This window comes from Aplysia californica, unplaced genomic scaffold, assembly GCF_000002075.1.
Source record: "Aplysia californica isolate F4 #8 unplaced genomic scaffold, AplCal3.0 scaffold00859, whole genome shotgun sequence".
Taxonomy (NCBI): Eukaryota; Metazoa; Mollusca; class Gastropoda; order Aplysiida; family Aplysiidae; genus Aplysia; species Aplysia californica.
The window spans coordinates 208,169-225,424 of NW_004798129.1; the positions used below are offsets into that span (position 1 = coordinate 208,169).

The 17,256-nt window shown below is 40.1% G+C and overlaps 1 protein-coding gene across 1 annotated transcript in view; it reads right to left on the reverse strand.

The window, feature by feature from the left end:
* Window positions 1-17,256, reverse strand: part of LOC101862615 (epidermal growth factor receptor substrate 15-like 1) — a gene marked incomplete in the record, with an annotated part of 38,778 nt that overhangs the window by 4,255 nt on the left and 17,267 nt on the right. Inside the window, 6 exon segments of the mRNA XM_013089024.2 lie at window positions 5,670-5,969; window positions 8,597-8,719; window positions 10,460-10,542; window positions 11,221-11,380; window positions 11,941-12,051; window positions 12,790-12,939. Of these exon segments, the coding sequence (XP_012944478.1) occupies window positions 5,670-5,969; window positions 8,597-8,719; window positions 10,460-10,542; window positions 11,221-11,380; window positions 11,941-12,051; window positions 12,790-12,939 (927 nt within the window).

Genomic DNA, 17,256 nt, shown 5'->3' on the forward strand with positions numbered 1-17,256 from the left:
CAGCTGACTGTCATACATGCACTGTTTATAAGGGGAGGGAGGAGAGACAGAACCATGCACTGTCATTTATCACTAGTTATGATGACACATCATGCATAGCTTGGAGAGGGGGGTGGGGGGGGATGGGAAATGATCATTCACATTCACACATCGCCCTTAGCAACAACACCACCTCATCATGCATGGAGGGGGGGGGGGAGGAGACATGGAAAACAGCTTTCACGAAGACGCACGTGTAGCTACGTTTATAACCCTGGTCGGCCAAAGGACGCGCCGCTCACTGGCCCCACGCAGACGAGTTGTCCTCAAACTGCCACCAGCGACGACGATGATGATGAAGACGGCGATGGCGATCGCAAAGAGAAACAAAAGCATACAGTGTGAGAACGCTAAGCTACAGGGTGACCTGATCTTGTTTCAGCAAGAGTTTTATGGCACTTGCAACACAATAAAGGTCATACAAGAGCCGAAGACTAGAGGTGTGACAAGAGAGTAACGAACACAAAAAAAGGAGGAGGAGAGACCAGGGCGACAGATGTTTGTAGGAGAGAAGGAGCAAACCCCATCAGAGCACCCGCCAGTCACACAGTATTGAGATGATCTCCTCTAGGATGGGTATTAAAGGACTTTACAAAAACAAAACCTCAGACTTTGTGCCAAAACAAGCGGACCCCCATTTTATCAAAATATATTTTTAAAATTCTTCCGACATTTTCGAACAATCCCAGAAACTCAGGGAAAATTTTGAGAACGTCCATCCCTGAGACAAAATGTGAACTCTCAGGGTGCTTGAGGTCAGGATGGTGTCTCAAAGACATTTATTACAATTCACATCTGTACGTTGTGTTTTACTATCGTATTCATACGACGAGGGGAACTCTGTGCCACCACTTTCCAAAGAGGAAATTTACTAGTAAATCTGATTCGGATGCTTTGCATAGCAGTCTGTCATAATGAATTTTTGGGAAATACTGAAAGTTTCAAAGAGATCTTTCTACTAAAAGCATTCTAAAATGTGAAGAATACAACCCTGGGGTACATAATGACCCTAGGGTGTACGGATGGAGTTAAACAAAAAAAAATCTGTTTTAAAATGTAACGCCAAAACTTTCAGTAAATCTACCATCTGCTTCCTGAATTCTTTAAATTCTAATTTTTCAAATCTTCTGCAGTAGTAAGAGAAGTAGGTATTCTTCACACACCCCCCCCCCCCTTTTCCCTCCCATCTTTTGAACATAAAACATATGGAGTAACAGTACTTGTGACCTTTGAAGAAAACTGAGAAATCAATCACTGTGGTAAATTGGAGTAAAGTGTGTAATGAAAGAGAATCTAGGAATACTATACTTTTGTCTACTATGATCAGGCAGAAAGTGAAAGATTGGAGGACGTAAGTATAAACAATGTTAGACAGCCAGTATGGAAAGGCAAATTCTTCAGAAAAGCAATTGGTCGTTTTTAAGCACAAGGGGGCTGTCCCGAAAAATGCTGTTTTGAGAAAATCGAAGGTAAAAGCTTTTGGATCCTTGTTCAGTTTCTTTAATAGACAAGGAGAGTTTTCTCTATAACCAAACAAATAATAATATACACACCAATGAAACCAAACTTTTCCTGTAGGTAGGGCAATGCCCACTTTTGGTGTAAGTCAAGATTTCTGGAAACCCCCGAAATCTGGGTTAGCCCACTTGTCCTTAAAAGCGATCAATTGTACTAAGAATGGAAAACTCTATGAGCATGTCAGTAGCCCTCACTCTGACCTCAGTTTTTTAGTGAAGTTTTAGTAAAAGTTTTATGGCACTTGCTGAACACATAAGTGATAAAAGTGCTGAAGATTAGAGGTGTTACCAGAGAATAACATACAACGAAAAGAAGGAGGAGAGATAAAGACAAAAGATGTTTCACAGGAAAAGGAGGAGATTGACGGGAAAAGGAGGAGAGATAAAGTCAAAAGATGTTTGACAGGAAAAGAAGGAGGAGAGATAAAGTCAAAAAGATGTTTGACAGGAAAAGAAGGAGGAGAGATAAAGTCAAAAAGATGTTTGACAGGAAAAGAAGGAGGAGAGATAAAGTCAAAAAGATGTTTGACAGGAAAAGAAGGAGGAGAGATAAAGTCAAAAAGATGTTTGACAGGAAAAGAAGGAGGAGAGATAAAGTCAAAAAGATGTTTGACAGGAAAAAAAGGAGGAGAGATAAAGTCAAAAAGATGTTTGACAGGAAAAGAAGGAGGAGAGATAAAGTCAAAAAGATGTTTGACAGGAAAAAAAGGAGGAGAGATAAAGTCAAAAAGATGTTTGACAGGAAAAGAAGGAGGAGAGATAAAGTCAAAAAGATGTTTGACAGGAAAAAAAGGAGGAGAGATAAAGTCAAAAAGATGTTTGACAGGAAAAGAAGGAGGAGAGATAAAGTCAAAAAGATGTTTGACAGGAAAAAAAGGAGGAGAGATAAAGTCAAAAGATGTTTGACAGGAAAAAAAGGAGGAGAGAAAAAGACAAAACATTAAAAAAAGGAGCTCCAAAAAGAAGTATGAGCAACAAACCATGGTCAGTACAAACAATACAACAAAGAAAACACTGGTGTGTATCAGGGCATAGGCCACTGGCTGACGGGGGAATCATCCAGAAAATTCCTCAAGAAAAGGACTTTGAATAGGCTGCCTTGAGCAGTAAAATACGCTGCAGGTCTAAATCAGCCCAACATTCTTGTTGCAAATGTTGTGTAGCAAGGAAATTTGTGAATTTTGCACACAGAGCAGTCAGTCCTCCTGGATTACCACTACACAGAATGGTCAGTCCTGAAACAACATGACACTACACAGAGCAGTCAGTCCTGACATGACACTACACAGAATGGTCAGTCCTCCTGACACAACATGACACTACACAGAGCAGTCAGTCCTGACACAACATGACACTACACAGAGCAGTCAGTCCTGAGATGACACGACACAGAGTGGTCAGTCCTGACATGACACTACACAGAACGGTCAGTCCTCCTGACACAACATGACACTACACAGAATGGTCAGTCCTGACACAACATGACACTACACAGAGCAGTCAGTCCTGAGATGACACGACACAGAGTGGTCAGTCCTGACATGACACTACACAGAACGGTCAGTCCTCCTGACACAACATGACACTACACAGAATGGTCAGTCCTGACACACCACGACACAGAGCGGTCAGTCCTGACACGACACTACACAGAAGGTCAGTCCTGACACAACACGACACAGAGCGGTCAGTTTTCCTGACATAACACTACACAGAACGGACAATCCTGACACGACACTACACAGAGCAGTCAGTCCTCCTGACATGACACCACACATAACGGTCAGTCCTGACACAACACAACACAGAGCGGTCAGTCTTCCTGACATAACACTACACAGAACGGACATTCCTGACACGACACTACACAGAGCAGTCAGTCAGTTCTCCTGACACAAAACTGGTCTGACAGAGCGGTAAGCCCCCTCCCCCCCCCCCCACCAGACATGACACTGAGCTGACAAGGAGGAAATGTTCCAGGGGTAACTTGGAACATTTGCACTTCAAGCAAGCTCAAGCTGAGAACTTCCATGTACTGGCCAAGCGAGCAACCAGCTGCTGCAGCCAGCAGATGCCTTTCTGTTTTGTGAACTATTACACAGGGACATCAAAATACATTTTGGAAATACATATACACTATGCGAACTGAAATTTTTTTTAAATCTGCATTGTTACAGAAGAAAATACTTCCTCTTACAAGTAGACAAAGAAGTTTGAATGAAAAAAATACAAGTTATAAGTATGGAGTGGACAACCTAAATAGGTGAAAGCTATCGGAATCAAATGCAACAGGATGAAACTCGTATCTAACTGCTTACACTGGCAGATATTGTTTGTTTTTTTAAATTAACAAAACAAAAAAATGAACAAAAAACCCAGACACGGAACAAAATTTGCAGTGCACAAAGACAGGTGATGTTGTTTTGTTTGCTGTGATTTTTCCCCTGAACACAGGTAAATCTGCACAAGTGAAGTTAGTCAACCTCAAAAAAAAATTATTTTAAAAAAATCATAACCTGAACACTGAGGGGAAAAAAAAGAGTCACCCCTAACTGACGCAACCTCCTAACAACTTCATTGAGGTCAGTGACACGCTGTGCATCAAAGATATAGAAACATCATGTACGTGGCAGGAGCATTTAAGATAAAAAAGCGAATCATCGGCAAAGCTAAATTTTTCCAAGAGAGAAAAATTTTTCATTCATTTAAAAACTGTTACCAACTTTTCTTGCTTTTTTTTCAATATTTAGAACATGAATTTCGCCTAATATTTCTTGAGCATACACAATCAATACCACGGATCAGTTTAAGAAACTGCACGAGTAAAAAGAAAGTCTCAATTTTAGGCTGAGTACTTCTGATTCGCTGGCCGAGGAAACATAAGTGCAAGCAAGATACGGAAAACCCTTGTGGTTTGTACCAGAAACCAAACTACAGGAGTATAGCAGAAAAAATAAAATAAATAAAAAGCACAGATGTTTAGGAAAGGTGACCAGTAGTAGGATTATTAATAGAGCGCACAGAGGATTCCCCTGTACGATGGTCAGCTACAGAAAATACACACAACAGATACACAGACATGAACTGACATAATATGTGACCCAGCATGTTGAAATCAGGCGCTCTTCAAAATCATGAAATCAGGGAAACCCTCATTTTTCTGATATTGGGCAATTTTTTTTCGATTTTCTTTTTTGGCTCTCCACCTTTTATATCAATTTAAAAGCACCTTTATGAGTGGATTTCACTGAAAAATTTTGATCAAAAGCACCAAAAAAAATGTAAATTCCAGTTTTCAAGGACACTCAAGCTTGGAAGTCACCAAACTTTGGTGGTCATTTTCTCACTAATTTTACCTCTGACATCAGGTGACCCCCACCTCCTTAAATCGAAATTATCTCGACTTCTATTCAGAATACATGGGTATTTTTGTGCAAAATGCAAGACAAATGAACAGTCTTTAAGATGATACTAATAACTCCATACGCCCAAAAATTGGTGAGCTCCTGATTCCACCATATCGTGACACATATATGTGCCATGACAGGATGGAATCAGGCGTTCGTCAATTTTTGGGCATATGGAGATATTGGTATCATCTTAAGGCATGTTCATTTGTCTTACTTTAGATGAAAAAAATACCAATGTACCTGGAATAGTAGTCCAGATAAATACCATTGAAAAAGGTGGAGGTCACCTGGTGTCAGGTTAAGTTAGCCAGAAAATGGCCGCCAAAGTTTAGTGACTTATAAAGCTTGAGTCCTTGAAATCTACAAATCTACATTTAATGTTCTTTGTGCATTTAATCAACACTTTTCAGTAAAACCACACAGAAATGTGTTTTTCAATGGACATTAAAGGTACCGAGCCAAGAACAAAAAATCGATAAAAATGGCCAAACTGGCAAAAAAATGCAGGTTTCTTCGATTCCTATTATTTTGACGAGCACCTGATTTCACCATGATGCCTCACATATAGAGACATTCAGACACGTACTTTTACTTTCAAGAGAGTTATACCTCTACTTTCCTTTCAAAAAGAAGTACACGTTATGACTCTGGTATTCAATAAATAAAAAACACTCCGCAAAAAAAGCAGTAGAAGACTTCTTACCTTTCCCGGACTAAAATCAGCAAAATTGGCAAAAGGATCGGCTGCATTGTTGCCAGTGTTGGTCGTGGCCCCTGACCCTGCAAAAGGATCGTTGCCCCCGAAAGGATCCGAGCCAAAGCCTCCGAATGGATCAACTTTTGGTTTTGATGCTGGTGCCGGCGATGATGATGATGTGAAAGGCGTTGGGCTTTTTGATTTGGGAGGGGCGGGCCGAGGGGGTGGAGCTTTTTTCTGTTTGGCAGGTAGGCTGGGCTTGCTAGGGCTTCCAAAGGGATCTGCACCAGAACTTGAGGATATCTGCTGGATTGGGAGGAGACAGGAAGAACAAAATACACCACGTGAAACTTCGAATCAAAGAAGAGAAGCAAAATGGCTACATTGAAAAAAAAAACCCCCACAAGGGTGAGAATATGCATCACGACAAATTTACACCAAAACCCAGTGTATACACAGTGCAAGAAAACATCACTGGAAAAAAACAATGGCCTCTTTTCACAAAGTTGAGAAAGATCCTGGAAAGAAATTTTTTACCAGAAGGAACCAACTGTACAGGTAAAACAAACTATGTCATCTTCTTTAAATTACTTTACAAAATATTATAACACCATAAGGAAAGCACAAACGAGTAGAATGAAGCAATTATTCAAACAATTGTGGACAGGTGGGGAGATCATGTTCACACAAGTCACACAGTCGACTGATTGAGTACCTGGCCACTTAGAGGACACGAAACCAGACGTCACACACCAAGCAGCCATCAGCCAGCTTGCTGTTAAAGTTAAGTCATCTTTACGAACTCTATACTTAACTTACCGGTATTATTTTCAACATTTTGATTAAATGTATTTACAGATCTCGTGACACATGTAAAGGAGTATGCGCGCAGAAATGTTCATAAAATGGCTAACACTGTGTCAAAGTGACACGGGAAGAAGTTTATATATTTATCTATCCCTTCCGGGTAAAAATAAACCTAACTGGATTCGTATGAGACTGCATTCACAGTAATACTTCATGCACTTCGAGGTCTGACTGGACGCTGGGACCGCTCCTCCCGGGACTGGGCAAATTTCATGGTACTCCCATCGTCGAGTCCGGGTAATTGAGTTAAACTGGCAAAGTTATGGCTCATTTCTCCTACTTTTGGTTTTAGTAGAGCTTTTACAGCACTGTTTTTACTGCATAAGGCCATATGAGTGCCAAGGGGTGGACGTCAACAGAGAAGTCCATACAGGGAAACAGGCTTTCTCTGCTCACCTCCCTAGCTTGAACAGTACAAAGTCTTCTTCAACTATCAAGGCAGCCCGGAAATAGCGGGTCACAAGAGTGAAACAAACATAGAAAAGAAGTAGAGGAAAAATGACGACAGTAAGGATTAGGAAAGAAAAAGCAGCAGTTCTCTGATGCAGTTCAGACACAGTTATGAGCATGACATCGATGAATAAGCCCATTTACAATTCTACAGTGCATAAGAAAACGTTAATGTCCCCCCTTTGGGAAGGCATTTCTCCTAGAACTAACACAAACAGAAATGCTGAATAAAAGTAGATGGTGAAGACTACAACAGAGACCCTTGCAGTAATAAGTTCAGTCAAGTGTTTCAACCTGAAAACCTCACCCACTGCCCTAAAAAAAAACATAACGCCAAAAGGTATTTCCTCTCCCTTAATGGGGCTAGTAAGATTTGAAAAGGGTCCCAGTGGTTGACTGATTACAGAACACAGCACACAAAAGATGGTACGGACCTGATGCGTCAAGCAGAGATGAACAGTGAGGTTTTCTTTTTTGTCATTTAAAAAAAAATCAGTTTGGTGAGTGGCCCCTGCAGTGTGTCCTTAAGCCAAAAAGGTTGACCCAGGCACAGACGAGAGGAGGGAATATAAAATTCATGGTAGAGTATGAATGCAGCAGCAATATCCTGCCCCTGTGTCATGGCAAAACAAGCAAGAGTAGAGTAAGGCTTGTCTCCTCCCCCCCCCCCCCCCCACCCCGTACCTCCCTCATTTTGAACTGTTTGATTCAGAGAACAAAATCTGAGGTCAGGACGGGGATCACAGCTACGACTTACAGAACCTGGAGGAAGAGGGCTGCGGCCGCCATGACGCAAGAAGACACAGAGGGTTCATATATATATGAGGAGGTGAGAAGCAAAACCCGCTAAGTGACATTTTGGAGAAAAAAATCTAGATTTTTTTGCTTAAAAAATGCACTGTTACTGGCTATCAGACGCACAAAGTGTTTTCGGCAAAAACCCAACTCACACTTCATAAAAGCCGCCAAAAAAATCTTCTTTTTACTCATCTTCGTGCAAAGAGCAGCATTAAAAAAAAGCTGATTTTCTCAAAAGCGCTAAAATGGACGTAGCGGGTTCTCCATCTCAACCTTTCATACGTGTCACGACGCGGAGGAGTAAAGCGCTCGTCAGTTTGGGGCATGTGGAGTTTTGCTATCATCTGAAAGCTTAGTCATTCGCTTTGCTTTCCATGAAAAAACACAAAACCGATCCATCTTGAATAAGAGTTGAGATATTGGCGTTTGAAGGTGGTGGGTTCGCCTGGTTCCAGATGTAAAATTAAGGAGAAAATGGCTGCCAAAGTTTGGTAACTTCAATAGCTTGAGAGTCCTTCAACTGAAAATTTACATATTTCGTGCCTTTAACCAACATTTTTTCAGTAAAATGCACATGGAAATGAGTTTTAATACAAACGTAGAAGGTGTTGGGCCAAAAAACTAAAAAGCGATAAAAATTGCCAAACTTGCGGAAAAATGTCCATTTCTTCGATTTCATTCCTTGCAGAACGCCGAATTTCACCATGATGCCTCGTATATGGCTTTCACCACAAAAAGTATAATACATGACACTGAAAACTGAATTTCACAACAGGGATAAATACAGACCTCTTTTCTTTCATTTCGTTCTAACCTACCTTTTGACTAGACTTAGAGGAACTTTGAGTGGTTGGCCATGCAGAGCCAAATGCATCGAAACCGTCACTGGACGCTTGACCAGAAGAGCTCCCAAAGGGGTCAAGGTTGCCGAAAGGGTCCGACTGACCAGTCACAAATTTGAAAGAAAATACATCGAAGACGACATACTAAAAACAAAAGCCAAATCCAACCAAACAAAAAGAAAATTCATGCGACATAAAAAATTTGTATGAAAAAGATTGATTATGTCAACTACTGCTAGTGAGAATGATCTACAAAGCATAATCATCACACAAATACATTGTTTCTGCAACCAGTGAAACAACAAAGTCGTCAACTAGGAAAATCCAAAGTAAAAATACAGTCACCAAAAAATGATCTACATCTATTTTTAAACCTCATTCAATACTTTAAAAAAGTGTGTTTCTCATGATAAAGAAAACATTAACAAACTGTCTTTAACCCTATCCGTACATCATGTTTTACTATCGTATCCATACGACATGGGGAACTCTGTGCCACCACTTTCCAAAGAGAAAATTTACTCTTCAATCTGATCCCTACGCTTTGCACCGCAGTCTGTCAAAATGATTTTTTGAGAAATACTGAAAGTTTCAAAGAGACCTTCGTACTAGAAGTATTCTAAAATGTGAAGAATACAATCCCCGGGGTACAAAATGACCCCAGGGTGTACGGATAGGGTCAAAAATCTCTTCAATTGAGGAAGTTAAAAAATCTTAAAATCACTTTCATTGTAATTTGAAACAGTAAATAGCACCAACATCTACCAATGACCTAAGACGTCGGAATGTTTGCAAACCTAGGCATCTCTGCTGTGATTTTAAAGATTACACAACAGGAACAAACATGCTTAATTTGACAAATATGTCACAACGCAGTGGAATCAGGAGCTCGTCAATTTTTGGGCATATAGAGTTTTTAATAAGATCTTAAAGCTTACTCATTTGTCTTGCATTTGGCGAAAAAAATACCCATCTATCTTGAATAAAAGTCGAGATATCTGCCATTGAAGGAGGGGGGGGGGGGGGGGGGGGGGGCGGCTGACATGAAAGGTAAAATTAGTGAGAAAATGGTTGCCATATTTGGGTGACTTCCAAAGCTTGAGTGTCCTTAGAAACAGGATATTGAATTCTTTTTGCGCCTTTAACTCTTTATCTCCGGCATGCCGCGGAGTCACTGACAGCGGCTAGGGCACATTCCTTTACGACAACTTTGACATCAAATTACTTTGCGGAAATTTTCGGAAACAGATCTCCTTAATCGTGATTTCATTCATTAGATGCAGAACTATCGTAAGAGGTTCACTTGTTTTGATTTAATCTCCAATTTAGTGACGATTTTGTAATTTTTAGATTTAGTACCAAAAACGGGCCCCAGCATTGTGGGTTTACCCCCCTTGGAGATAAAAGAGTTAATGAACGTTTTTCAGTATCATTCACACACAAATATGTTTTGAAAAGGACATAAAAGGTGTTGAGGAAAAAAAAAAATCAAAATAAATTGCCCAACGCTCAGAAAAATGCCGGTTTCTTTGATTTCACTGTTTTGACGAGTGCCTGATTTCACCACGCTGCCTCACATATGAAATTGGGATTCCAGTTCCTCTCATTCTCCAACACTACAAGTGAATAAAAAAGATACGATACTCACAAGTTTTGAAAATAATTATATGAAAATGTAAAACATTCCTCAAATCTGATTCACAGACTAACCCTACTAGTATCTGTCAATTTTTTTTAAAAACCTAATGAAAAAGGAATGAAACAGAGGAACTATTCAAATGAGTCCAAATGAAATCACATCCTAACAGGAAGACGAGTTTACACGAGACGGCTCCCCACCTTGTTTGTGGAACTGGAATTGCCAAATGCGTCTTTGAAAGGATCCTCGGACCCAAATGGGTCGGCAGACTTGAAGGGATCACCTGCGAGTGAGAGAAAAGTCAGGCATAAATTATAATAAACCTTTCAACATAACGCTGAACATACTCTACAACAGTCGAACCTGCTGGAACAGCCACCTGATTGTGACGATCACCAGTACAAATGACCCAATTCTTACTCTCCCCCCCTTACATCTTTGTATATTATAACGACACTGTCCAAGACGTCCACCTCTGTAAGACAACCGCTTTTTTCCTTTACAGTGGGTGGCCATCTTGGACACTGCTGACTGTACTACCACCCTAAGAACAAGGACAAATCAATAAGCTCTACAGCTTAAGATACATTTATATATAAACAAACGTGATGTGAGTATTCACTTGTGCATGATAGATTCTAATAATAATAATAACCATCATCATCATCAACATTATCATCATTGTAAATAGCAAGGAATAAAAAAGGGTTGAGAGTTGTAGAATTTTCAAATTTTATACAGGTTTAACGTTTCGCCCGGTAAAGGGCTTCATCAAGAAGGTGATAAAAAAAAATAAAGATTAATAAAGATTATCATCATCATAATAATAAGGAAACCAGCATTGCTTTCAACCCTATCAAAATTTTGAGAATTATTTCTTGGGGGAAAAAAACAAAAAATGGCAAGCAAACAAACACATCTAAACACCATCGGCCAGCACAATGCTGCACCAACGACTCACTGTCTCGGAATGGATCGTCGTTTTGGAATGGATCGTCCTGGCCGGCAGAGACCACAGCAGCCCCGGCAAAGGGGTCAGCACCTTTGAACGGATCTTCTTTGAAGTCGTCCACGTTGGAGCCCAAACCGAAGCTGCCCACAGTACTCATGGGGCTGGCAAACTGAGGACGGAATAAGTAGGCCTATGGGTTTGAGGACAGATTAAGTGCATGAGTTTGAGAAGGGTTTTTTTCCTTATCCAGTCCAGCTTTTTATAAAAAAGTTAGTAAAGGAAATAGAATTATGTGTGCTCTAAAACTAACCCATTTGAAAGCAGTTTACTGCATGTTGGATGAAACGCCCCCCCCCCCCCCCACCCCCCAAAAAATAAAAAAATAAATAAAATAAAATAAACAGGTGACCATGGCATCTGATTCATTAAGTGAAGCAAGTATGTGCTAAACAAGGAACTCAGCTGGTTCCCTTTTGGGTAGACAGTGAAGATTGTTCAGAGTCTGATGTCAATCATATAGCAATCTTGTTGAACACAAAAACAGCGACGCCAAACAACCAAAAGCCAGTAGCAATGAAATGAATAGTTCTAGACCTTTTTTTTTTTCTGCAATAGAGGGTACTTGTCCGTGATAGGGAGCAAAGAGGACAAAGTTGGCGATGCTAGACACGATAAAAGTGTATCCCACAAACGTGAAAGTATCCCACAAACATGAAAGTACGGACATACCGTAGCCTTGTTGCTGACAGCTTCAACGCTGGAGTCACCGTTACTGAAGGGGGTCATGGTCGGATCGATGCTACGGTACTGCTCCTGTAGCTGCTCCAACTTTTTCCTGGTCTGTAGAACAAAGAACTACCAATGATTTAAGTCCATAAAAAATTTTTTAAAAACAGTTAAAATATGGTGACAAGGTTCAGTCTACACAGGAATCTGCCTCTCTCAAGCCTTGAACCCACTTTTTCTGTGTGCAAAGGTGAAGAGGTTAATCACTACACCACAGACATAGATAACTACTGAGTCAATGATGATGATGAGCTTCTGACAGACGGTCTTAAGGCAGTAGGCGTGACACAGCTTTACCTCGGTGGTAGACATAGAGGAAGTAAATTGCCCAAGTACCGTTTCCCCTCCTTCAGATCTTGACCTCCTTGATATGCTCCAAAAAAGGAGATATGTGAGGTGTGCTGACAAATGAGTTACTTCTCGGATTTTAGCCTTTTAGGGAGAGTGAGAGAGACGGGTCAGACACCCCAACTGAATAAAGTTAGAACATTTCCAACAGTTTGTGCACTTATAAAGTTTTATTTTTCTAAAAATACATTCATTTCTGTTTCTAACTGTTATTTTTTCAGGATTTAAAAAATTTGTTTAGTATTTGTAAAATGCGTTTTTTAAATGTTTGTATTCACGGGAGGAAGAGGGTTCCTTCCCGTTTCTTAGGATTAGGGAATAGACTCATGGTGTAATGTGTTAATTGGTGGGTTTGATACGGCTGGTGTAAAGGACGTATTACTATTCTACAGACGTAGCTGACAACACGAGCGTGGGCAAAAAGCGGGCGACGGGTCTGCTCACCGTGTTGATTTCTTGACTGATGCCCGCCTGCGACTTTGCCAGCTGCTCCAGCTGCTGCTTGCTGCTGTCCGCCGTCTGCTCCAGTTTCGATTCCTCGTCCCGCAGACCGGTCAACTCCCGCCGCAGCTTCTCCAGCTCCTGCTCTTGATCCTGAGCCGCACGGCAGAGGGCAGAGTTCAAGGTCAGTGGATTTTCGTTTTAGTAAGAGTTGTACGGCACTTGCAACACAATAAGGTCATACAAGTGCCGAAGAATAGATGTGCTACAAGAGAGGAACATACACAAAAAAGAAGGAGGAGAGATAAGGACGATAGATGTTTGATAGGAAAGAAGGAGCAAACCACACCAGAGTACCTGCCAACCACCCACGGTCAGTGGATGAGACACAACAGGGCGTGACGGGCATGGTGATCCTGATCGAGTAAAATGAAAGGAAGCGGACACGATGCAAGATCAGCCTATGATAAGCCAGGACATTGTCGTCACTGTTGTAAGAAAAAAATGAGCGACTACACATTTTATTTTTATTTTTCTCACCTTGTAAGGCATGATCATCTGGAGTTACTCATTTTTTAAAAGACAAAGACATTACACTCAAGGTCAACGAAGAACGTGGCATGAAGTAAAGTTCAGGGTAAGAGAATGAAATGTTTAAGGTCAGCCCATGACATGGCAGAACATTATGTTCAAGGTCAGAAAAAGACACAAATCATAGAAATTTAAGCAATTCAAAGCGTGCCGTATTGACGTATCTGGAACGTCATGGAATTGCACAATTTTTCGTATCTTTGACCTATCAGGGAATGCCAACATTTTGTATCTAAAGGATTAAAGATCAAGTAGTGGGTAACAAAGGAGGATAAATTTGAAAAAAAAAAAAGCTTACTTAGAGCCATACATAGACCAGGAACCCTGAAAATCTGCTTTAAGCCCACAATCAATTTACAAAATTTAACTCAGAACGGAAGTAGAATGCGTGTTACAAGGTCATAGGAGCACATGCATGTGCATCGCGAAAACAACGTTCCCAAACATGGACACTTTTCGCATTACAAGTAAAGGAAAAAGGGTTAAAAACTTAATTCCGCAGTTCTTAATTAACCATAAAGGGCCCTTTTCTGATGGACACAATGACAACTATGAGACAGGACCCACTCAGAGTGTGTCGTGCAATGGTCACAGCTGCACTGCAAGCTCTCTGGTCTACAAACTAAACGCTGAAGTTATCACATTCCAAAGAAAAAATCATCCGTAAAAAAAAAAACTGCAAGAAAAACCCATACCCCTAGCCTGCCAGGGCCAGAACTGGGACAACAAAACTGGCATCTCCGCTGTCTAAGGAAAAACGGTGCCAGTAACCTCCATAATAAAATAGATTATAAATTAAGATTTTTCCAGGCATGGGAATTGAAACCCATCAAAAACAAAACTATTTAAAAGTACGGTTGCTGTGACCAGAAATGATGAGCTGGATGATATTCACACTCTTGGCAAAGTTTAAATTTAACAGCAATAATTCGTCCTGACATAAGCCAATTTAGTTAACAATTAACAAAAAACAAGAAAGAGTCTTATGGTACGGTACAGCTAAACACTTAACAATAAATCATTGTTACTTTTTTTAACGAATACATTTCAGCACGTAACATGCGAGTGTGTCAAACACACACTACAAAGTTTGCTATAAAGACATTGCATAAATTGTAGCCAGAACTATTACTGCACAGAAGATGGATGAGAGAAAAGTACTAGGCATACAAAAAAAGAATTTAGGCAAAGAATTATTAATGTAAAAAATAGATGTCCATAATAATTTTTAAGCAAGAAGAGGCGAATAAATGATATACTGCTGAAGTTGAATAAATCAATAGCAGACCTATTGAGGATGTGCGACAAGTCAATAACAAAGTAACAAAGTCCCCGTCTTCATTGTATAGTGTTCTATTCTCACTAAGTAATATGTTTTTGTCCGTGAGGAAAACAGAAGCGCGAGTCAGAACAAAAGTGACAAAGGACACCGCTCCACAGGAAGACATCACACCACAGATGTCACAGACTCCACCAAACACTACAGAAATGTCTTGGGACATTTTGTTGTTGAGGACAGGCACCACACTATACACTTACGATTTTAACAGGCAATAAAATCATCAGTTCAGGTTTTCCAAATAAATTTGTGTCATGACGTGGTGGAATCAGGCACTCGACAGTTTTTGGGCACGTGGAGATATTGCTATAATCTTAAAGGTGGTTCATTTGTCTATCTGTTGGTGAAAAAAATACTCGTCCGTCTTTGATAGAAGTCGAGATATTAGTGATTGAAGGAGGTAGGGGTCACCTGGTTTCAGAGGTAAAACTAGCGAGAAAATGGCAGCCAAAATTTGGTGACTTCCAAAGCTTTAGATTTCTTGGAGACAACAGATTTAGTTTTGTGCCCTTCTTCAATGTTTTTCAGTAAAATTCACACATAAATGGGTTTTTAAATGGACATAAAAAGTGTTGAGCCCGAAAAACTAAAATTCAATCAAAATTACAAATGGGAAGAAAAATGCCAGTTTCTCTGATTTCATTATTTTGACGAGTGCCTGATTTCACACGATGCCTCACAAATGCTCTTGGTCTACCTCTGCCTAGTTTGCCATCGATTTTTCTCTCTTTCCTGCTATAATCCCAAAAACAGCAATGAACAATCACTTATTTTTACAGACATATATAAACCCACAAACAAGTATGAATCAGTCTCTCTTCACCGCCACATGCTAGGCAATCCCTGTACCAGGACAGAGACAATCCATCTATAAAGTCAAGCAGTTTAGAGCAGAACAAGCTATTGGGTTCTCTACATCACAATTTAGCAACCAGCAGCATCTAAACAGTTTCCTCAGGCTTTTACAAGGCATTCCAAGTCCACTGTGATATCCTACACCACGATGCACAAGCTCACAGGACAGCATGCAGAAAACAGAGGATAGTAGTTGCCATTCCGAGGCAGTAAGTGAACAGTCATTTACTAAAAATTAAAAAAACAAAAGCCCTCTTTGGAAAGTATAGCCAGAAAACATACAAGTTAATATCGTCTTTTTATCAGATCCATTTGCAAAATATCTAATCAAATGTAGCTCCATGCAAGATTCCTTCATTACGGAAACTAAACTCTTACATCACGTAGAACTCAAGTGTTCATTGAGTTTTACTGTCACTCCGACTGTGGGCACCAATACAGGGTTCCAGTCCACAGAACTCAAATTCATATTTTTCCAACCTGCATTCCATCTTGACACTTTCAGAAATCTCTCCTGTCCCATTTTTTTTCCTTCATTTTTGTCACTTTTCTACATTTTCTTTTCTACATTTTCTTTTCAACCTCTTACTTCTACAAATCTTTTTCTAACCTTTTATGTTTGTTCTTCACCTTTTATCAAGAGCCTAACTGAACCCCAGTAGCAGAAACCTTCACCATGTTGAGAAGATTCGAGAGATATTAGACAGGTTCTTTTAACTCACTTGAACTTATTCCCGTGTATTTACAGGATGCATCTCTGGCCCTGTGGCCTAATCTCGTGTATTAACCAACCGGATACGCTTTATCGATCGATATCTCCGATAATTTTCGGTTATAACCTGCGGAAAGTGGCGAGCCAACAGTTGACCCACTTGTTTTATTTTATTTAAAATTTGGTGAAGTTATGTGCGATACTTTTTGAGCTGTAACGAACTAAGTCAGTCACTCAGACATTGCCATTTCAAAATATTGATAAAGCAAAAACTATTTGGACAAATTAGATGTAGTTTTCTTATTCTGTGAGAGCATTTCTTTATTTCTTTTGTGTATTTTTTAAAAAATGATGACAGCTTGAAGTCTTTATAATAGCTTAGGCTCAGGTAAGTTAAAGCACAGTCCCCCCCCCCCCCACCCCCCCTTAACCACACACCTCCAGGTGGTAAGGTCCTTCCCTCAAAGAGGCAGGGTTACAATAACGAGTAAATGACTCAAGGGTAAAAGTGGAAAAATGAAATATTGGTTAGTAAGTCCAAAAGTTATAAAGACAAAAAACAACAAGTGAACAAGGTAGAAGGAAAAAGAGGCTTAAAAACCCTGCAGTGAACCACAAGAAGACAACGCACAACATTGGGTTCCCAGCAAATACTGTCACCACCACCAATTGTCGATTTTGAAAAATGAAAAAGAAAAGAGATAATGCTTATACTGATGAAAATGATTCAATAACAAAGATAAGAAAAGAAGCAATAATAATGATAGCAACGTATTTTCTTTAGTAATGAAGCTAGTGACGGTAAAGATTATAACATGAGAAAATCAAATGGTATTGGCTACAAGTGTCTTAATCGGACATCTCCTTCTCAAATCCTTCTCTGCACTACCTAAAGCACAGTCACTAGCAGTTGACCGTCACATCATCATGAAAAGTGAGCACCTTACCTTGCTTTAGTGTGGATCTCCTCCCC